We start from the raw sequence: 25,072 nt of genomic DNA on the forward strand, positions 1-25,072 counted from the left end.
GGCCACCAACGTCGTCGTCGACGTCACCCCGGTCAAGAAACATTTTTATAGTGAGTTATCGCTGTCGAAATAACCCTTCTAGCCAGAAAAGAGGATTTAGTCATCGTAGTTTCTGGATAGAAGGGTTTATTTTGTGAAATAAGAACTTCTATCAGAAAAGTTTTCGATAGATGGTCCTGTTGGACGAAATAGTTGGTGGGCCCAGTCTCTCTGCTGCTCCGGAACTGCCTTTTTACTCACTACCAAATGTAGGTCTTAGGATTGGACTATATATGATCCCGGAAGTTACGAGTGAGACATCACTATTGATAGCTATCAACATATTCTAACACAGTTGACATTATTCATATTAGCGTGATTTAGATTCATGTATAATTAGATGTAATAGAAGTCTTGTTAAAGTGTAAGAAAGTAAGAATACTAGTTCTGGAAAATGTTCGCTCAAGTTCAGCCTGGATCTAATCAAGGTCTTGCCACATTAATCTCTCTCTCTCTCTCTTTCTCTCTCTCTCTCTCTCTCTCTCTCTCTCTCTCTCTCTCTCTCATTACAATACGTATATATTCACCAGAATTTAATGGGAATATTCTGTTAATTTGGTGTAAATGCTTTAAAGAAACGGTCGACACTGAATGGTAGCATAGTCTGTCTGGGACGGAACTCCTTGTGTAACCTACCATTTGAACCCTACTGATTTATGGGATTTTTATTGTTGACCCCCATCCGAAGGTTTCCTTATTTACAGGATTATTATTGTATCTGTGTCGAAATTCCCGAAACAGATTGAAAGCATATATAAATGCACTTCAGTCATATTGTATGTACACCACAGGATGTTATTGGTAGTGTTTGTACAATTCATAACTTTTATTTAATCATAGTAACATAATAGAGTATCTTGTACTTTTGTTACTGATAAAAATATGATGCACTAATAAATCATACATGAAGAAATTATTAAGAAGCTGGAAATTATAGCCCACTTTTAAAATTTTCAAATTACATTATTAAAATATATCACATGAGCAATGGATTCAGAAAAAGAATTTGTACTTTTTGACAACAGTTTTAATACTTGGTTGAATAATTACTACAACTTTAATTTAAGGTAAGGTAAGGTTTTTTTTATTATTAAACGCATGTATTACAATGTATACAATGCTTAAGCTATGAAGATCAAGTATTGACTGAAATGCTGTTGTTTTTAAAAGCTATATTATTAAAGTACATGAACATATGTTTTTATCCCACAAGTTCAGGTTGTCCATCTGTTGATGTCCTGCCTTCAAAATGAATCTTTTGAATTTGTTATTGTCTTTGTTCATTAGTTTGTCACCCATTTTCCTCAAAATTTGAAAATGTCAGTGACTGTCAGTGAGTCTTTATTAACCAGTCCCTAGTAATGTACTTCATATGTCTCTGTTCATTCTTAATACATCTACTGTGTTATATAACTAGTTAAATTAACAAAGATATGAATTATACATACACAACCAATGATACAGTAACAGTATATATGTTATAATTGCAGCATGTTTTGGTGGGTTCCATTATTTTGATGTTCTATGCACAACCTTAGCAGTTAAGATAAAGAGACAATTATTTCACTACTCAATAATTGACAGTGATTTTTCATGTAATTTATTTGAATCTTTGAAGCAACATATTTTGTAAGGGTTATTCAATAATAGGCTATAAAAACATAATGATGTGTTTCCAGTTTCATGTTAACAAGGTTGGGCTATGTTCCATTAACTTTGTATTGAGCAAAACTATTAAGATTTGGGTAACAGTGGCATTAATTCAAAATGAAGTTTAATTTGTCTTTAAATATCAAAATTGGATGCAACTTGATAATTAATTTATGTTCACACAAACCACTCACCATTAATTCAAATACTAGATATTTTATTATTTAACACATTAACCCCTGGCGACAAGTTTATGTGGCAGGGGGTAGTAGCCTACTGCCGAGCTCTGTAGCATCAAGGTCATATATGATACACTAAAGTGTTTGGTATTATAGAAAGGTAGACAGATGTAGCTCTACAATGTCAATGATACCAAATAACCTGGAAGTTCTAGTTGCACAACAAAATACAGAGTGAAAAACCTCATTTTTTGGACCTGATTTTTTTCCACTCAAAATTCACCCATGGTTGGAATCTGATTTGTGTCTGGATTTTAGACTTTTGGGTCTCAGATCTAAGGCAGACCGGTATGAACTGCAAACAGACAGATGAACCTTTGCAAAAAGTAGGATAAGATGGGCATTTGGAATAAAGAGTGGTCTCGATACAAAAATAATGTGTCCGTTAAGCCCACCGCCCCCCAAAAAAGAACTCCAACTTTTACCCTTCTGCTCATGCGTGAGCCAAATAGCCAATGAAAAGCTATGTTTCTAACACAACTAGGTTTTAGGTTATTGGAAAATCACCTGGAAGTTGATGTATTAGGATGTATTCAGAAATATATTTCAAAATGTGTTTCCTACTCGAATTTCAGGCAAAAACAACAAAAACCTTCAGGGGTTAATGTGTTAATAGGTGCATTTTGATGACATCACCAAATTTGAATATTCCTTGCGTATTTAATCACTTGTGCATCGATATTGCACATAATTTTTTATACAAATTTAGCCATTCCTTGATGATTTGTAAAAAAATTCAAAAATCCTTGTTAACACGTTAACCCCTGGCGACGAGTTTACGTGGCAAGAGGTAGTAGCCTACTGCCGAGCTCTGTAGCATCATAGTCATGTATGATACACTAAAGTGTTTGGTATTATAGAAAGGTAGACAGATTTAGCTCTACAATCATACCAAAACTTCTGAAAGTTTTAGTTGCACTACAAAATACATAGAGAAAAACATCATTTTTTGGACCTGATTTTCTTCCACCCAAAATTTGCCCATGGTTGGAATCTGATTTTGTGTCCGGATTTTAGACTTTTTGGTCTCAGGTCTAAGGCAGACCAATATGAACTGCAAACAGACAGATGAACCTTTGCAAACAGTATTATAAGATGGGAATTCTGACTAAAGAGTGGTCTCGATACTGAAATATTGGCTCTGTTAAGCCCCACCCCCAAAAAAGAACTCCAACAACCTTTACCCTTCTGCTCATGCATAAGCCAAATAGCCAATGAAAAACTATGTTTCTAACACAACTAGGCATTAGGTTATTGGAAAATCACCTGGAAGTTGATGTATTAGGATGTATTCAGAAATAGCTTTCAAAATGTGTTTCCTACTCAAATTTCAGGCAAAAACGACAAAAACCTCCAGGGGTTAATGTGTTATGTGGTAATGATAAACTTCTTGTATTGTCATGTTTTATCATCAAAATGATATTTGTGAAATTCTAATTGCTTTTGTGTTTTGAATATAGTGTTCATATTTTTCTTTGCTTTAAAATGTTTTCAGGTCCAATGAACAGGCCAGAACTGTATGAGGTAAATAATTTTAAAGTGAAACATATAGATGCTGGATAATTTCTCTTAAGCAGTACATTGAACACACGCACACACACACAGAGCACACATACACACACACATACAACATGCAAACATACACACACACAGCATGCATACACACACACAGCACATAAACACACACACACAGCATGCATACACACACATGCATACGAGAGGATAGAGGATAGATTAGGAATAAATTTTAACTTGTATCAAAATTTAGAGTAAGCTGGGTTGGATGGGTGGGGAGCCATAGTGGCCATGTCTTGTTATTACTATTTCCCCTGAATGAATTGTCATAACAATATGGGGTTTTCACTAAAAGAGTTTGTATGATGTCTTGTCTGTTATGAATGAAAATCATGCTGATGTGATGTCAAACATGGCCACTACAACAGTCATCTTACAGGTCTTGTTATTACTACTCTTTGTGAATGGAAAGTCATATTGACACAGGTTCTTATGATGTCTGTTTGGTCCTGAAACAGAATGGTCCTAATATAAGTGCAGTATGGACTTCTACAAGAATTATGATGTTTAATTAGTCCTATATAAAAATGGTGCCAATCTGATGTCTGTTATGGTTGCCACAATCTTATTACTATTTCTCGCATGCAGGATAAGTGAGCTGCATGCCCCTTCTGTCGATCTGAACTCAACTGAACTGTGGCAATCAAAGAGTCATCATTTGCTCACTGTTTTCCATAGACAGATCAAGAACAGAGGCCATGCAGGATCCTGTTTGCAAAGCACAGCTTTAAATGCACAGAGACAAGATATGCCACATGCAATTACCTCTTCCTGTGAAAGCCGGGAAACAGGATTCCACCCCTCAAAGCCTTACATCATGGCTGAGATGCTCGATGTACTCTGAGGCCTCACAAGATCAGAGTTGCCTAATGAAGATTACCACTTATGAGATTAGAGTGATCTCTGCGACCCGTGCATTTGAATATTTTGTATCCGTGTAATAGAAGCTGTTGGTTGGCATGCATAGTCAGCCTTCTTGTTTTCATCTCAGAGATTTAGCTTCAAAGAGGCATATCTTCAATTTGGTAGGTCCTGAGGCAGCTGCAGATGGCCACCAGACCCCGTTAACATGGATTTGCCAATGAAAATTTGTAGGTTAGAAGATTTCAGTATTTGTCTTCTTAACCTGACCCTATACTGTGTTGCATAGGTATTGCTAGAATGGATTATCATTTGCATGGGGAATCCAGCAAATCATTCCCAAGAAACATACCAGAGGTTGAGGTTGGATGCTCAACATTGCCTCCTATTACCTGTTCTCCTACCATTTTGTGGTATGGGGAACATATTTGAAGGAGAAAGCAAATTTTTTCACTTATGTTTCTCGAAGAATACTTATTGAATCACATTACCTAAAAACCCTCCCTACCATACCACCTGAGCATCCTCATTTGTATATTGCTTAGTTAAAAACTAGCGACACCTAGCAGTAGCAAGGGGAGGTAATGGGCAAGAAAAATTGCCCTCGGTCTGTATGAGATAGACAGGAAAAGACAGTTGTTGTCTTTTAGTAGGGCTGTATTTGCAAGTTAGCAGGCTAATATTTTTAACATAATGTGAATGGGTAAGTGTTTTCTAAGAAACATAATGTACCGAAAAATTTGCTTTTATATTGTAACATAGTTTTTAGGTCATTTCATGTTCTCTAATGAACATGGTGAAGCAAAATAAGAACTGGTTTGAATATTTGTAAAGAATTTTTAATAATATTTCATCATTATGTTAATGATTAGATATGAAACAACATTAGTCTAAAGAGACTGGTTTGAATATTTGTAAAGAATTTTAATAAGATCTCATCATTATGTTAATAATTAGACATGAAACAACATTAGTCTAAAGAGACTGGTTTGAATATTTGTAAAGAATTTTAATAATATCTCATCATTATGTTAATAATTAGACATGAAATAACATTAGTCTAAAGAGACTGGTTTGAATATTTGTAAAGAATTTTAATATTTCATCATTGTGTTAATAATTAGACATGAAACAACATTAGTCTAAAGAGACTGGTTTGAATATTTGTAAAGAATTTTAATAAAATTTCATCATTATGTTAATAATTAGACATGAAACCAACACCAGTCTAAAGAGACTGGTTTGAATTTTCTGCCCCCACTTCTCCTTATTTTTGCAACTTCATCTATTTTAGCTGGAGAGGTAATTTCATCCAGAACTTAGGGTCCAGCTTGGTCCCTGACTTGCTTGCTTAATTACACTTACATGCAATGTCAAGCTTTTATATTATTAAGATGATTTTGGTTTAAAAAAGGGTAAAACTATGGTTCTAACTTAATAACATGCGTAAAAGATATTTCAAAATAAAAAATTTGGTGAATCTGATGGAAGCAGAGGCTGCAAGGTGGTTCCAAAAAAAATCCTGGAATCATCCCTGCACATGTGCTTGATTTGAAGAGTGGGTATCTTTTCACTCATTGCATGATTGCCTATATTATGTTCATATCATTATAAATTCATCAACGTTATTAAATGTTCTGCTTGTTTTTAGGAGGTGAAGTTGTACAAAACTGGCAGAGAAAGAGAAAAGTAAGTTTTCTTTTGAACATATACATGTTCTGGTGCATTCATTTTCACAATTATCTTGTATAATTTATGTTTTTAACTAATTCAAAATGTGTTTTTCCCATATCATTTTAAAAAGTGAAATATCTTATGTTCCAAAAATGGTAATGTATAATTGCTTGCATAGTATATTCATTTATCTTATACATTTTATCTAGCACTTATATTTTTAGGTTGGGGAACAGGCATTGATTGTGAGAATTGTTCATTGATTCTTTACCTGTTTGATTTGCTGTAACAATGAAATCCATGAAAAAATTATACACATTGAAAAATAGCAACTTTGTGGTATTGTATAAAATGTAATTTGTATTTTGTGTCCACAGTTATGACAACATGGCAGACCTCTATGCTGTTATCAACACTCTACAGTGCCTAGAAAAAGCCTATATCAAAGATGCAGTTCATCCCAAAGAGTGAGTAGCAGTGGTTTTGCCCATGTGATTATCCATGGGCAAAACAGTAGCTAAAAATAGTTGTAGGATTATTGCAAAGATATAATTCAAAACTTAGAACATTTTCATTTTGTTATTGTCTCATTAAATATGAAGTCATCACTGCATTGAATTGTAACATTTTAAAACACTGAAAATGTTTAGCTTGTAGTTTTAGGTTGACTTTGGTAAAGTAGTGCACAATTACAATAAGGGTTGCTCCATTTAGATATACATGATACCTAGGGAAGTCAGTCTTTTAAAAATATGTGCTTGGGTACTTTAATTTCACAGAGTTCATATTAAAATGATAAGAAAATTCTAAATTGCATTTTGGTTGAGTACCCCTGCATTAAAAGTGCCTTACCTGGGTCCCAGGTATGTTTTACTGGAACAGCCCTAAGTAATAGAGCTGGACATGTACAGTTACTGACTGATCAAAGATGAATGACTAATTTAATTGGAAAGAAATATTTTCTAGGTCTGAATAACCATCATTTCACTGTAAACTTTGCAATGAGCTAGTCTGCTTCACCAATTGACCACCTTGGATCTCAGTTAATGTGGTAGGTGAAAGATAAATTGTATGGAATTTTGACGTCTAATGTTACTGTATATCTTTATCTTGTTAGATATACAGCTGCCTGCTCAAAGCTATTGGTGCAATACAAAGCAGCCTTTAAACAAGTGCAGAAAGATTTTCCCACGGTTGAACTGTTCATGAAAAAATACAGGGTAAGTTTCTCTCCATTCACAGATTAAACTAGTCTTCATTTCGCTGTACACTAGGCAATAGTTAAAATATTGACCTACCAGCTTTGCATGGAGATAGATGGAACGCAGTCTACAATGTGTGTTTGGGACTGTAGGGGTTCCAGTCCCCTCCATGATTGTGGTATAGTGTCCATTTTGTGTTACCAAGTTCAGTTTGTATTACTAAATTCAGTATGATACTTTATGCTCTTGCTAAAATTGGTTACAAAGTACATATTCACTGCCTTTCATGTCAGTTGTATGTTATCCATTGCCTTTCATGTCAGTTTTATGGTCCAATCATTTGTAGTTGTCCAGGCAAGTTACATGAACTGGTCCAATCATTTGTAGTTGTCCAGACTAGTTACATGAACTGGTCCAATCATGATATGTTGTTGTCCAGGCTATTTACATGAACTGATCCAATCATCATATGTAGTTGTCAAGACTAGTTACATGAACTGGTCCAATCATTTGTAGTTGTCCAGGCTAGTTACATGAACTGGTCCAATCATTTGTAGTTGTCCAGACTAGTTAAATGAACTGGTCCAATCATGATATGTTGTTGTCCAGACTAGTTAAATGAGCTGGTCCAATCATATCTAGTCATCCAGGCTAGTTACATAAACTGGTCCAATCATTATTTATAGTTGTCCTGGCTAGTTACATAAACTGGTCCAATCATCATTTTTGTGTTGTCCAGACTAATTAATTGAACTGGTCCAATCATCATATGTTGTTGTCCAGACTAGTTAATTGAGCTGGTCCAATCATCATTTGTAATTGTCCAGGCTAGTTACATGAACTGGTCCAATCATTTGTAGTTCTCCAGACTAGTTACATGAACTGGTCCAATCATTTGTAGTTGTCCAGACTAGTTACATGAACTGATCCAATCATTATTTATAGTTGTCCAGACTAGTTACATGAACTGGTCCAGTCATTATTTATAGTTGTCCTGGCTAGGTACATGAACTGGTCCAATCATTTGTAGTTGTCCAGACTACTTACATGAACTGGTCCAATCATTATTTATAGTTGTCCAGACTAGTTACATGAACTGGTCCAGTCATTATTTATAGTTGTCCTGACTAGGTACATGAACTAGTCCAATCATTTGTAGTTGTCCAGGCTAGTTACATGAACTGGTCCAATCATTATTTATAGTTGTCCAGACTAGTTAAATGAACTGGTCCAATCATTAAGTTTCCTGGCTAGTTACATGAACTGGTCCAATCATTATTTATAGTTGTCCAGGCTAGTTACATGAACTGGTCCAATCATGATTTATAGTTGTCCAGACTAGTTACATGAACTGGTCCAATCATTATTTATAGTTTTCCTGGCTAGTTAAATGAACTGGTCCAATCATTTTTTATAGTTGTCCAGACTAGTAACGTGAACTGGTCCAATCATTATTTATAGTTGTCCAGACTAGTTAAATGAACTGGTCCAGTCATTATTTATAGTTGTCCTGGCTAGTTACATGAACTGGTTCAATCATTATTTTTGTGTTGTCCAGACTAGTTACATGAACTGGTCCAATCATCATTTTTGTGTTGTCCAGACTAGTTCCATGAACTGGTCCAATCATTATTTTTGTGTTGTCCAGACAAGTAACATGAACTGGTCCAATCATCATTTTTGTGTTGTCCAGACTAGTTAAATCAGTGTTTCCCTTTACGCACATTTGTGCATCAGGGACGCACACTTGAGAAAATTGATGCACACATTTTGTTGCCGTGAGTTTTTTTGACACAAAGGATTTTCATAATGTGATCAGGATTTATTTAACACCCAATGCATTGGACGATGGATGGCATCGTATATGCTTTGAGCATAGGCATTGACTGGTTCCCCGCTTTGTTTGTTCCTTGCCTTGCGCTCCTCTATTTGTATAGCAGAGTGCAACGCATGGAGCATTTTAAACAATGAACCAGACTAGCATAGGCAATGTTATGACAGAGTAGCTTCCCCTAATCTCGCAAACTCTCACGCGATTTCCATTGAGCTCAGCAAGCTGTCATCTATATGTTTAATCTCAATGCTTGTTGCACTAGAAAGTGATCTCCAGATTAAAACGACGTGCACTAAAAATCATTAGCGAAGAAAGTGAAAGAAGCAGAACACAAAAGAGTAACTGTGGATCTAACTTTAATGAAAAATGGAGAAAATAATACCCTTGACTGGAATACGGTATTCATATATTAGGATTGCCGGTGTGACTTATGATCGTGTGATTGCGAAGACTGCAAAAGTGAATAATCCTTTCGTGACAGGGTTTTAGAATTTTAAATAATCTGCCCTCGTTCACCACAAGATATCTGGAGTACACATTATAACCCAAGACATTCTTTCACAACAAAGAAATCGGTAAACTTGCAGAGACAAATGCATTATTTGGATTACAAAGTCAGCGGGTCATTGCAGATTTTGTTGGTTTTTAACTTTGCTGCAATAAAAGATAGATCTTAAAGTTCAAATGTAACTTATTAGAAAGAAGATGAATCATTATCCTCCTTGATATTTGGATAAATATGTTCTAGGACGAAGTACAATGAAACCGATGATAGTACACATTTTATGAAAGGCAGTAATTTGACTGCCCTTTTGTTAAAAATATTTGGCTTTTTGTATTGGCTTGTATGTACTTTGTTGGGCTATAATATTGCTTCATATTGATTATAAGGAGACTGTTAAAGTACAACTTTAAAACAAAAATGAACTAACAAAATTATTCTTTGAATGGACAATGCATTTGTTTGTTAATTGTGCATGTTGATTTATTAGCATGTTTAGAGAGAGAGTGAGAGAGTATGTTGTGCAAGTAGCAATATCCTATTTCAAGCTGAAAAAGTAAAAGTCATATGAAAATTTGTCAGTACATTTTTGACCCCCACATTTTTCATTTGACCCCCAGTTCTGACACCAAGGGGTTTTTTTTACCCTCAATTTTACACCCCTGGGGGATACACTGGTTAAATGAACTGGTCCAATCATCATATGTAGTTGTCAAGACAAGTTACATGAACTGGTCCAATCATCCTTTATAGTTGTCCAGGCTAGTTACATGAACTGGTCCAATCATCATTTATGTTTGTCCAGACAAGTAACACATAGGAATTGTAATCTCCTTCATAGGCAATGTTACAATTTTGTACCAAGTGTAGATTGTTGACAAGATGCTATAGAAATTCTTGCCAATCCAATCATTGTTGCCATCAACTGGACATAATAATAATAATAATGAGGACTTTGTATAGTGCCTGATCTTTAGAAGCACTAGGTGCTTTACAACATTAGACAACACCTATAACATAAAAAAGTGAATTTAATGATGCAGTTAGTAAAGCAGGATTGATGTTATATAAATGAGGTAATTAGACAGGAAACAGGAGACAGAAGTGAATATGAAAATTAAACCTCAACAAAGTTAGTTTCATTTCCTGTACTGCATAATTTGCTTTGTCTCAGACATTGATGGCAATAAAATTCCAGCTCTGAACTTCAGAAAAACTCTGTTGTCTGTGAAATGGATATTGCTCTGAATTGATCTTTTTTGTATTAATTTCTCCCCGCTACTTTTGTTGATGACAAATATACCATTGCCAGCTTGATACTTTTAGTTATTAGAAAGTAATAAACAAAGCATACCTTTATTGTTTGGCTCATAATTCTGTTGGCAATGTGATATTTTGTAAACTTGTTCCAGATTGTTTAAATAGAATGCAGCAGTTTTGATAATCCTTTGAAATTGTACATTAATAGTCTGCTATTATTTTTCATTTACACTTTATAGATAAATTCTATGAATTGCTTTTTACTTTTAACTTCATTGTTCAAATTTGGAGGCTGACACAGCAAAATGACAGCCAATTGTCCATGAACAAACTAATACTATTAAAATGCAGTTTACTGGTACTAAGGGGGCCTTGAGTGGCCGAGTGGTCTAACAACTACTGGTACTAAGCCAAGGCTGTACATAGTATTACTTTACAAATAGACCTTTTAGTGGACTTGATAAAAGTATGTTTTGTTTATGATTCAAATTTTACGTTATGAACAAAATTATTCCAGAAAAATGCTGGCAGTAGCATATTTCATATGTAGTATTAGATGTTGGTCTAGAATGTGGAGGGAAACAGAACTGTTAGAAAATCCATAGACTTGTGCACATGCCAGGACTTGGCATTGAACCTTGGACCAACAGGTGCAAATTAAGTATGTTACCTCTGTGCATTCCATGTCCAAGATTTACAATTTGTTTTTGTCAGTTGGATTGTCCAGCAGCACTGGAGAGGATAAAGGAGGAAAAACCTATCACCATCAAGGATGACAAGGGAAACACCAGCAAATGTATAGCTGACATTGTGTCGGTGAGTACTTGTATATCTTTACCATCACGAGAGATCTGTAGGATTTTCAAATTTAGGTCCAGGGACACATGTATTAGAGAACCAGCACAAAGGATAAAGAAGATCCAGTATTGAAAGTTAAAAGTTTTGTACCAGACACTGGTGGTCCTGAAAGCAAGTGCTTACATATCAAGAGCTTTGCAATAACATCTGCACTGATACTAGTCTACAAATTAGGAACTTAGTTTTACATTTGTCCTGTTTTTTTTTCATACAAAGACTTTCTGAAGCCACAGTGGGTCATTATTACATAACATGTTGGAATCACAGACCCAAGGTTTTGTGTTGGATTCTGGCCCAGATTAGCCTGGCTGATGAGATGGTTTGATGATATTTACACTGCAAATAAAAAAAAATGGAAGATAATGATATCAGGTTTATGCCAGAATTGCACTTGTACAATTTTACTATATGACATGTTTTACAATTTTACACAGGGCAGCCATAGAGGAGGGCAGGGCACCACAGGTTGAAGCATTCCCTTACTTAAATGGCCAGTCTCAATCAGTCTATATTGTATAATGTAATAGTTTTTTAATTTATTAAGGCAATGCTGTATTGTTGCACTTTCCTCCTGGCTGAAGGTAAACCACACTTTAAAACTGGTTTATTTTTACACTATTACCATGAAACACATTTAACTTGGAACTGTTCATGATGTACAAAATTACTTGTCATATGAGTTATTAATACATATATTATGCTGGCAACCGTAAATTGTTGGTTTTCATATTTGCTCATTGTTTGCCTTTATGCAATGTTTTTTTACTAATGAGGGATTAAAATTTATTTCAGCTGTTCATCACTGTAATGGACAAATTGAGACTGGAAATCAGAGCTATGGATGAGGTATATCATGTCTAGGACTACTTGTTTTATCTCTGCAACCTGCTCTTTGATTTATGTTAATGGCTATTTTAGCATAGAGGTTACATACTATAAGACTGGCCATTAATTCATTTTTTGGTAGATACTAATAATAGGAACTTAGAAAATAAAATTAGTTTGTGCCTTGTATAAAACAAATGTTTTTCTTGATTGAAGTTAGTGCAGACTATTTGACCAATGAAAATGTTATGCTTTAAAGACTGATCATCAATCAGATCATGCCTTCTTTCTGAATGTGTCTTTGTGGCCAAGACTAATTCAGAGTGCATTTCATTATATGGCTCTGTTTGTGTCATTCTTACATTTATCAAGTACTGTCATTTCAGCTACCATAATTGACATTCTTGCACAGGATAGTTTTGGCCTAAAAATCAAAATTATGTAACTTTATAGTAAGAATATATGTGAAATCACTGATATAAGTTTTGGAAGAATAAATGTCCTTGCTGATATTACCATCAATCTCTGTAGAGTATTAATTATTCCAGACTTAGACTGGCTCCCTGATCATTTATTGTGTTCAGAGTCATGCACCTAAAAAGCATTCTTAAAATAATTAGCCAAATTAAAGAAAATTCATTAGCAAAATATGTGTAAAAGAAGTGGTGTATGAGAGTCAGATTTTTGTATTAATATGAAATTTGTGCAATTTTTGACACCTATTGTCATCAGTTTAAAAATCTCTTCCTAATCAACTTTTCCACCCTTCAATCACAGTGACTCCTTTATCTTATGAAGTCAAATACCATACCATTTGTAATATCATGGAATTTTGTTTGTGCAGCATAAATTAAAGACTGCAAGGTATTTTGTATATTGTCATTATTTCTAATATGAGAAATATTTATTTAATATTGCTGAATCAGTGTAGATATTCCAGATAATGATTCTCTGTAATAACACCTTGATGATTAAGACTCATTCTCATAGCACAGCAAAATACCACCAGCACTGAATTGTGAAAGAAAATGTATATAGTTCTTAACCAGAGAGTAAAATAGTTTAATAGTATATATAGAGAACCCTTGTTTCATAAAAAATTATAATTTAAAAAACTAATTTAGCATATTTTCATGGCTTTAAGATAAAAGAAATCGAAAAAGGAGTTGGAAACTCTAGCAAGTAAAACTGCTAACTCCCAAATTGATCTGGATGAGATGACTCCTCCCCCCCCCCATTCCTCTCGAGTTAGTGTCTTTACCTAAGCCTAGTTTGACACAAAATAGTTGAGTTCTTGTCAAAGTTTATATGCAGTTGATTATTGTGCTTCAAAAAACTTTTTTTACATACTAAATTTGCTAGTTCGTAAATAGGTGAATTTTCCAAGAAGAATAATTTTGAAAATTTACTGGAGTGAATTTTCAAAATTATTTTTTCATTACAGTCAGTAGATATTGAATAGATTATGACTTTAAAAATGTATCTGCCATGTTGTAAATTGCTTGGTTTAATGGTAAACATGATGTTATGTTGTCAATTGCTTGGTTTAATGGTAAACATGATGATATGTTGTCAATTGTTTGGTTTAATGGTAAACATGATGTTGTCAATTGTTTGGTTTAATGGTAAACATGATATGTTGTCAATTTTTGGTTTAATGGTAAGCATGACAAATTGTTGTCAATTGTTTGGTTTAATGGTAAACATGATGATATGTTGTCAGTTGTTTGGTTTAATGGTAAGCATGATGAATTGTTGTCAATTGTTTGGTTTAATGGTAAGCATGATGAATTGTTGTCAATTGCTTGGTTTAGTGGTAAGCATGATGATAGTGGTAAGCATGATGAATTGTTGTCAATTGTTTGGCTTAGTGGTAAGCATGATATGTTGTCAATTGTTTAGTTTAGTGGTAAGCATGATGAAATGTCAATTGCTTGGTTTAATGGTAAGCATGATGAATTGTTGTCAATTGTTTGGTTTAGTGGTAAGCATGATAAATTTTTGTTAATTGTTTAGTTTAATGGTAAGCATGATAAATTGTTGTCAATTGTTTGGTTTAATGGTAAGCATGATGAATTGTTGTCAATTTTTGGTTTAATGGTAAGCATGAAGAATTGTTATCAATTGTTTGGTTTAATGGTAAGCATGATAAATTGTTGTCAATTGTTTGGTTTAGTGGTAAGCATGATGAATTGTTGTCAGTTGTTTGGTTTAATGGTAAGCATGATGAATTGTTGTCAATTGTTTGGTTTAGTGGTAAGCATGATGAATTGTTATCAATTGTTTGGTTTAGTGGTAAGCATGATGAATTGTTGTCAATTGCTTGGTTTAGTGGTAAGCATGATAAATTGTTTTCAATTGTTTGGTTTAATGGTAAGCATGATAAATTGTTGTCAATTGTTTGGTTTAATGGTAAGCATGATGAATTGTTGTCAATTTTTGGTTTAATGGTGAGCATGAAGAATTGTTGTCAATTGTTTGGTTTAATGGTAAGCATGATAAATTGTTGTCAATTGTTTGGTTTAGTGGTAAGCATGATAAATTGTTGTCAGTTGTTTGGTTTAATGGTAAGCATGATGAATTGTTGTCAATTGTTTGGTTTAGTGGTAAGCATGATGAATTGTTATCAATTGTTTGGTTTAGTGGTAAGCATGATGAATTGTTGTCAGTTGTTTGGTTTAATGGTAAGCATGATGAATTGTTGTCAATTGCTTGGTTTAGTGGTAAGCATGATAAATTGTTGTTGATTGTTTGGTTTAATGGTAAGCATGATGAATTGTTGTTGATTGTTTGGTTTAGTGGTAAGCATGATAAATTGTTGTTGATTGTTTGGTTTAATGGTAAGCATGATGAATTGTTGTCGATTGTTTGGTTTAATGGCAAGCATGATGAATTTTTGTCGATTGTTTGGTTTAATGGTAAGCATGATAAATTGTTATTGATTGTTTGGTTTAATGGTAAGCATGATGAATTGTTGTCGATTGTTTGGTTTAATGGTAAGCATGATGAATTGTTGTCAATTGTTTGGTTTAATGGTAAGCATGATGAATTGTTGTCGATTGTTTGGTTTAGTGATAAGCATGATGAATTGTTGTCAGTTGTTTGTTTTAGTGATAAGCATGACAATTTGTTCTGCTGAAGTACCAATCTCGAATCTTGTCATGTACAGTACTTCATTTATCTTGCCTCAATTTTGTTAATAATGTGGGTTTTTTTGCCATGAATTAATAGAGATTTATGATACCAGTACTACAGTTATTTTCTGTGTATTTATACACAAAGACAGTAGAACATATACAAGAAACAGCTGGCATTATTGCAGATAAGAAATCTGCTACCTCAATTTGATGTACACTTTAGCTGGCCAGTGCACTTGAGCATAAAATAAAATTTGCATGTTCTGGGTGAATAATGGATGCTTTTTATATCATGGGTGAAAAATGTCAGTATTTTCACTTGTGACTTTGCCACCCATGAAAATACTAAGTTTTTCACCCACTGATGAAATATATTCATCAATCACTTGATTCAAGGAAATATCCTCTTTATTACTGAAAAGTGCTTGAATTTTCTAATGAAATATTTGTCCTGACTTGTAGTTATATCCACCATTTTCCATAAGGTCAAAATATCTGGAGTAGAACTTTCAGTACAAAATGCGCTTTTTTCAACCTTATACAGAATGTCATTTTGTCGAAGAAAGCTAATTTTAGCAAAAACAATTTTCAAAGTAAACGTTTCCATTTCCCAGTTAAAATAACTTTGAAAGTAGGTCAGAATTAGTCTGAAATGACCGTTTGACAGATTTAGAATATGCTGAGCTTTCGTTAAAAGACGCTTTATTTGCAGCGAACTAAAAAATTCATAATATTCATATCCCGAAAATACTCGAACACGCCAGGTATAACTAAAAATAGAAAATGGAACTTTTGCATAGAGAACCAGCCCCCAATCAAAGTAATTTTAGGTTTAAAAAAACAAAAGAATACCAAGGGATACTAATTACAACTAGTTTTATACAATTTAAACTGTTTCTATCCTTATCCAGTTAGTACTGTATTGTCTTTCATTATTTTTAGTACATGAAAGCAATAGTTGAATAAAAAGTGATCTTGCCTTGACTTAATATTTTGAGGACAAAACTGAACTTCTAGCTCAAAACCCTCTATCAGATGCATGCCAGACATCTAGATCATCTCAAAACCCTCTATGAGATGCATGCCATACATCTAGATCATCTCAAAACCCTCTATCAGATGATGCCAGACATCTAGATCATCTCAAAACCCTCTATCAGATGCATGCCAGACATCTAGATCATCTCAAAACCCTCTATCAGATGCATGCCAAACATCTAGATCATCTCAAAACCCTCTATCAGATGCATGCCAGGCATCTAGATCATCTCAAAACCCTCTATCAGATGCATGCCAGACATCTAGATCATCCCAAAACCCTCTATCAGATGCATGCCAGACATCTAGATCATCCCAAAACCCTCTATCAGATGCATGCCAGACATCTAGATCATCTCCAAACCCTCTATCAGATGCATGCCAGACATCTAGATCATCTCCAAACCCTCTATCAGATGCATGCCAGACATCTAGATCATCTCAAAACCCTCTATGAGATGCATGCCAGACATCTAGATCATCTCAAAACCCTCTATCAGATGCATGCCAGACATCTAGATCATCTCAAAACCCTCTATCAGATGCATGCCAAACATCTAGATCATCGGAATTAAGATGCCTGTCAGAAGGACCCCTGAAAGTTTCATTATCCCAGACAAAAATGTGGACATTTCGTTCAAATTCTTTGTAAAAGGAGGGGCAAGTGACAAAAACATTTCACTTGTCAGACAGATTTTAACTTCGTGTATAGGTAGGGAGAGGTTGTTTTATTTTCCAGCCCAAATATTCATTTCTTTATCTTAAGATATATTGATGCACTGAGTAAGAATTTCTATTCATTAAACCTTTCAGATTCAGCCTGATCTAAAAGAACTCAATGAGACAATGAGTAGGCTGAGTTTACTGCCCCCAGATTTTGAAGGAAAGGAGAAGGTCAAACAATGGTAAGGAACCTGTCTTTTGCTTTCTCAATCTTTCCACATCATGTTTGAAGTCCCATTGACAGAGCTCAGGTTAAAGGCATGTTTCCTTTAGAATTGTAATGTGTTTTGCAAAGATACAAATAGTATTTCCATATGTTGTGAACTCCCAAGCCAATTACATTACTAGAATGTGATTTTATCAAATGGAATGTGCTAGACAATTCACTTAGAATAACAATAGGACTAAAATAAATCTAACCAAGATTTCTTTGTAGTTTTTAATTTTTACATATGACATTGGTTAAACAAAATCATATTTTACAGTTCAGTTTGAAATCTGGCAAGTATTTTTTAAAAGTCATCTCTCACAAAGACACGTACTTAATAATATTAAAATTGAACATTGTGGTCATGTCATATTTGAATGTAGCAGGCTACATTGCAGAATAACATATTAACAACAAAAATGTCCCATTTGTATTCAAAACTTAAGTTATTTTAAATTTATATTTAAAGAAGACGACTTTAGTGAGTAGCATTGGTTTTTGCCTTAAATTGAGAAACTGTGATGGCCATCATTTTCATTGCATGTTTATTAAATTGGTCATATTTCTTATGGGAAGGCAAATATCTGAAAAGTTAATACCAGATGGATTTTGCATCAAGTCATTTTAGCATTAAAAAGAAAAAGAGCATTAGTTAAAGAACTGAAAATGACAGGTGTTTGCAGTTTTTGTGTCTTAATCTCTGTCAGGCTATTTCATAATGGATTAATAGTCTTGAGATATGGAAACTTTACAAAAAAAGAGAAACCAATTTGTGCCTCAGACAATGGTTACAGTAACAGGGCCCCAGTTTAACTGGCGTTGGCATTCAAAATTGCATGCAGCAAATGTAAAACTTTAAACAACTGTTTAATTTCATTATTTTACAGCAGCAGTGATGATGTGTTATGACCATGGCTTTATGTCATATGCATTAGAATGGCATGGTATGACCATGTCATTATGTTATATGCATTAGAATAGCATGTTATGACCATGGCATTATGTCATGTGCATTAGAATGGTATGTTATAACCATGTCATTATGTCATGCATTAGAATGGCATGTTATAATCATGGCATTATGTCATGCATTAGAATGGCATTATGTCATATGCATTGCAATGGCATTTTATGACCATGATGTTATGTCATGCATTAGAACGGCATGTTATGCTCAAGGAATCTGTCATATGCATTACAATGGCATGGTATGACCATGGCATTATGTCATGCATTAGAATGGTGTGTGTGTGTGATTTGGCTTTTTAACGTAGCTTTAACAATTTTTCAGTCATATCGCTACGATGTCTGCAGTGTGACAGTTTATAGTGATGATTATCACTGGGGCATCATACCGCATACATGTAGCATGATGTCCCACCCAGTCACATTATCCTGACACCAGGCCGACCAGTCCTAACACTAACATTTTAATGCTAAGCTCCAAGCAAGGCAGCTGTTAGTACCATTTTTGTAAGTCATTGTTGTGACTTGGTTGGGGATTGAAGCCACGACCTCATGCATCCAATGCGGATGCTCTAAACACTAGGCCACCGGATCAGTTGCGTTAGAATGGCATGTTATGGCCATGTTATTATGTCATGTATTAGAATGGCATGTTATGGCCATGGAGTGGCATGTTATGGCCATGGCATTATGTCATGCATTGGAGTGGCGTGTTATGGCCATGGCATTATGTCATGTATTAGAATGGCATGTTATGGCCATGGCATTAGGTCATGTATTAGAATGGCATATTATGACCATGGCATTGTGTCATATGCATTACAATAGCATGTTATGACCAAAAATGTTGTTGTTGTTGTTGTAGGGTTTAACGCCATTTTTCAGCACACGATAGGCTATACATGGCAGCCAGTATTAATGGTGGAGGAAGAACCCGGAAAGAACCACCGACCCACAAGAAGCTACTGGCAAGCTTTCTCACATAACCACATTAGCCGAATCCGAGACTCGAACCCACGCAGACAGAGGTGAGATGGCAGTGATCTGTAACAGAGAGTGCTTTAGACCACTCGACCACTTGGGGCCCCGACCAAAAATGTAGTTGTAAAGTTGAGGATGCTCATCAGTGACCACTATGGTTTGAATGGATGAACACCATGATGTGAATACCTATGTATATGTACTGTCATGTGCATGTTATAGGGGTTGTTTTCGAACTTGCTTGCAATATGTTTTCTACTGCCATTTTCTACTGAAGTTTTAGAAACCAAATTAAATTGGTTATTTAAGTGACCATTGGTTAAGTATTTTTACATATTTGTAATTGCAATACTGTAATCCAGTACTCATATTCATAATTGTAGTACAGTGTATAGTTTCTGCAGTACTCTTTTTATGGTCAAAATACATTGCATAATATCTATCCATTCAAACATAGACTTTTTCAAGTACAAATACACTGCATATGAATATGATTCATACACTTACAATATGTGTTTTTAAGATACAGCACATAATTTTCTACTCAAAAATAAAGTATTGCCTAAGGCCAACAACACACACACATACACACACACACACACATTGGATCTTTCTTTTATGCTGCTTTACCCTATTCTGTTCTCACTTCTCCCTAATGTGCCCATAAGAAGTCACTTCCTCCTAAAATTGAAAGCTATCTTGACCCTGAAATTCCATTTTATTCACCTTGCCCGATTTCTCTTGATAAGTACCAGTGTCACAGTAAAATATAAATTTCATGGTTGGGGTGGGGAGACATCTTTTTGCTTGTAAATATGAACCCTTCTAATTACTTTTTTGATTTTTAAAATATGCAGAGTATTTGATGTCTTCTGTTTGAAGACAGCAGCTGTGGAAACCTTTTTTAATGCCATTGTTGTATTTACATTCTATCATTGTAGGCTTAATACATTGAGTGGAATGTTGGCATCACAGGAACTTGATGACAGCCAAGTGCGACAGTTGCTGTTTGATCTGGAATCATCATACAATGCCTTTAACAGAGTGCTTCATGATCACTAATTCTTAATCCTCACTATACTCATGAATCAAATCACATTTCTTTCTAAAAAATGTAAATGCATGAAATAAAATATACAAAAGTAAGGATAGTTGTCCATAACTGCAAGTTGTTGGGTTTCCTGGAGCAGTTATATAAATATAAATAACTTTCACGAGACATTGTTGATATCAGATGTAAACAGTATTTTGATCTCCAGCCTTTTGTATTGTTAATATCAAATTTAGACAGAGTATTGGGATATCCAGCCATACAGTCAAGTTGATATCAAATGTAGACAGAGTATTTGGATAGCCAGCTGAACAGTATTTGTCCCATGATAAAAACCAAAGTACCAGCTCAATTTGACATGATGGATGAGAGGACGTTCTGTGAAAAATGTTCTTAGTTAATACTTGTCAACATTTATACACAATAGGAGGTGGACTTATCATTGGATAAATATGGCATGTGACATCATTGGATAAATATGGCATGTTATATCATTGGATAAATATGGCATGTGATATCATTGGATAAATATGACATGTGATATCATTGGATAAATATGGCATGTGATATCATTGGATAAATATGACATGTGATATCATTGGATAAATATGACATGTGGTATCATTGGATAAATATGGCATGTGATATCGTTGGGTAAATATGGCATGTGATATCACTGCTCTCTTAAGTAACTCATTTAAGGATTCAAATATAATATGCACAAAAATGTAGTGAATTGAGTGAATCAAATTAAACAAGCAATTTCAGTGCATTTTTGTCCTATGTCTACATGGTAAGGTCACAGATGTCTACATGGTAAGGTCACACATTTAGGATGTTAGTCTTGATTTGGATCTTGATAATGTTCAGTGACCTTGACTTTGAATATCTGACCATAACTGGCACATGACATTATCAGGTTTAAATACTTAAAGTGTATCAGCTTTCATCATTCAATTTCAAATTTCTTTAGAGTCATAGAACAGTCTTAAAATGTTAGTCTATGACTTTGACCATGAATATAGGTACAAGACTCATCTTCTAGTACAAGGCTTTATCCCAATATCTCTAATAACATACAAGTTACAGGACAGAAATGAAAGTGTGATGCATAGATGGATGTACAGATGGAAAAACAATGCCTGCCTGGACAGAAAGGCAAATAAGATGCACTGTGCTTAAAGGCAGGAGGCATTAATTGTTTGAGAAATTGTATCATTATTTAAGTTTATGATGTGTTGCAGTATTTTTGTATAGTCTAGTAATGCCATTCCTACATGTGAAAGTTCTTGATATGGTGATATACTGTTAGCCTGTACTCGATGGTATTCATCTATTGGTCCATGTGTACATCACCACATGTCTTAAAATGCTGGGTAGAAATTTGCAAATCATAATTACCTTGTCAGTTCTTAACTGTGAGCATGGGGTGGGGTTGGGGGTAATATCCTTGGCTCCCTCTCCTTTGTAGGGATCAAAATTCACATTTACAAAAAATGCCAATTACATTGACATTGTCACATTACTTGAAAACCATGGTTTGTGTTTGATTGTGTGGATATGGTAGAAACATATACAAATTACCATTTCTTTTTAATCAGTAACTTTTATGTAGTAAGCAGCCATCTGTAAAATGTGATAGAGCAAGTTTTTTATGAAAATCTTTTTATTTTTTTATAAAGATTGAAGATGGTCGTATTGAAACACTAATTTGTCATCAGAAATTCACAGAATATTTTACATTTATATACAGTTCATAAAATGTATGGAAGACATTTGTGGGGACATTTTGTACCCGGGAAATTCTTTATATTTGTTCAGTCTCCAGAATTTTCAAAACTAATTTATGCCTTTTAACTTCAAACATGTGTAAGAATGGAATTTTTATGTAATTACAAAAATGCATATATAATGGTAGTCCTTGATTTTTAGGAACAACTTAAAATGAAGTTAGTCTGATAAAATTTATCAACAAACCTGTTAGACATAGATGACATCAGAAATATGTTTAAGTGTATCAACAAACCTGTTAGACATAGATAACCTCAGAAATATGTTTAGGTGTATTAGGTCTACCTATTAGACATAGATAACTTCAGGAATATGTTTAAGTTCAACTTTCAGATTGATATTGATACCAGTATTTTTTTTAAATCATTGTTCTGTGACAGCTTAGATGTTTCAAAACGTTAGAACAAATTTTGAAATTTGTTGGATTTGTTAATTTCTCTACCCTTTTAATACAGTTTTCATGAAAAAAAAATATAATATAGTGTGATAAGGGCTTGTATTTCAGAGATACCTAATAGTGTGTGTGTGTGTGTGTGATAAGGGCTTGTAGGTATTTCAGAGATACTTAATAGTGTGTGTTATAAGGGCTTGTAGAAATTTCAGAGACACCTAATAGTGTGTGTGATGAGGACTTGTAGGTGTTTCAGAGACACATAATAGTGTGTGATAAGGGCTTGAAAGTATTTCAGAGATAACTAATAATGTGTGATATGGGCTTGTAGGTATTTCAGAGACACCTAATAGTGTGTGTCATAAGAGCTTGTAAGTATTTCAGAGACACCTAATAGTGTGTGTGATAGCGGCTTGTAGGTATTTAAGAGACACCTAATTGTGTGATAAGGGCTTGAAGGTATTTCAGAGACACCTAATAGTGTGTGTGATAGCGGCTTGTAGGTATTTCAAAAACACCTAATTGTGTGATAAGGGCTTGTAGGTATTTCAGAGATACCTAATAGTGTGTGTGATAAGGGCTTGAAGGTATTTCAGAGATACCTAATAGTGTGTGTGATAATTATTGGTAGGTATTTTAGAGATTCTGATGATAATCATAAGCAGAATTGTTATACATTGTCATTGCGCCAATAAATTATTTTAAAAGTTCTTGTTGTCAGTTTGGTTAAAATCCAGAGAGTTAAAATTAATTCCTGCTGTTAATAAATCAGATTTACAATGATATGAGCACACAAAGTATTTGTATAAAATTTGTTTTTCCTTGAAATTTTAGACTTGCAAGAAGCTGTTACTAGTTCCTGAACTTTTCCTTGAAATTTTAGACTTGCAAGAAGCTGTTACTAGTTCCTGAACTAGCTGTCTACATGCGACTAGCTGTAGGATCACACTCAATTTAAATGACCTAAACCCCTCAAATATGTCATCATAGGCATAAGTATTCAAAGATACAATCAGTGAGCCATCATTGGCATAAGTATTCAAAGATCCAATCAGTGGGTCATCATAGGCATAATTATTCAAAGATACAATCATTGGATCATCATTGGCATCAGTATTCAAAGATACAATCAGTGGGTCATCATTGGCATAAGTATTCAAAGATACAATCAAGTGGTCATCATTGGTATCAGTATTCAAAGATACAATCAGTGGGTCATCATTGGCATAAATATTCAAAGATACAATCAACTGGTCAACATTGGCATCAGTATTGAAAGATACAATCAGTGGGGCATCAGTATTGAAAGATACAATCAGTGGGGCATCATAGGCATCAGTATTCAAAGATACAATCAGTGAGTAATCATTGGCATAAGTATTCAAAGATACAAATAGTGGGTCATCATTGGCATAAGTATTCAAAGATGCAATCAACTGGTCATCATTGGCATCAGTATTCAAAGATACAATCAGTGGGTCATCATTGGCATCAGTATTCAAAGATACAATCAGTGAATCATCATTGGCATCAGTATTCAAAGATGCAATCAGTGGGTCATCATTGCCATAACTATTCAAAGATACAATCAGTGAGTCATCATTGGCATAAGTATTCAAGATACAATCAGTGAGTTATCGTAGGCATCAGTATTCAAAGATACAATCATCTGGTCATCATTGGCATAAGTATTCAAAGATACAATCAACTGGTCATCATTGGCATCAGTATTCAAGGATACAATCAACTGGTCATCATTGGCATCAGTATTCAAGGATACAATCAACTGGTCATCATTGGCATCAGTGTTCAAAGATACAATCAACTGGTCATCATTGGCATCATTGATCAAAGATACAATCAGTGGGTCGTCATAGGCATCAGTATTCAAAGATTCAATCAGTGAGTCATTGGCATAAGTATTCAAAGATTCAATCAAGTGGTCATCATTGGCATAATTATTGAAAGATACAATCATTGGGTCATCATTGGCATAAGTATTCAAAGATACAATCAACTGGTCATCATTGGCATAAGTATTCAAAGATACAATCAGTGGGTCATCATAGGCATCAGTATTCAAAGATGCAATCAGTGAGTCATCATTGGCATAAGTATTCAAAGATACAATCAACTGGTCATCATTGGCATCAGTATTCAAAGATACAATCAGCTGGTCATCATTGGCATCAGTATTCAAAGATACAATCAACTGGTCATCATAGGCATAAGTATTCAAAGATACAATCAGTGGGTCATCATAGGCA

General features: G+C 34.4%; 1 protein-coding gene across 1 annotated transcript; it reads left to right on the forward strand.

The window, feature by feature from the left end:
* Positions 1 to 266: 266 nt before the first annotated feature.
* LOC149806517 (vacuolar protein sorting-associated protein 28 homolog) lies at positions 267 to 23,515 on the forward strand. The gene is made up of 9 exons (XM_089954120.1): positions 267 to 467; positions 3,424 to 3,452; positions 6,016 to 6,053; positions 6,416 to 6,505; positions 7,156 to 7,258; positions 11,551 to 11,652; positions 12,487 to 12,540; positions 17,508 to 17,599; positions 20,514 to 23,515. Exons 1-9 carry the CDS (start codon positions 434 to 436, stop codon positions 20,632 to 20,634), a joined length of 663 nt encoding a protein of 220 aa, XP_089810246.1. The 5' UTR covers positions 267 to 433; the 3' UTR covers positions 20,635 to 23,515.
* The last annotated feature ends 1,557 nt before the right edge of the window (positions 23,516 to 25,072 follow it).

This window comes from Sinohyriopsis cumingii, chromosome 1, assembly GCF_028554795.1.
Source record: "Sinohyriopsis cumingii isolate HCF-2022 chromosome 1, ASM2855479v2, whole genome shotgun sequence".
In the NCBI taxonomy this organism is placed as follows: domain Eukaryota; kingdom Metazoa; phylum Mollusca; class Bivalvia; order Unionida; family Unionidae; genus Sinohyriopsis; species Sinohyriopsis cumingii.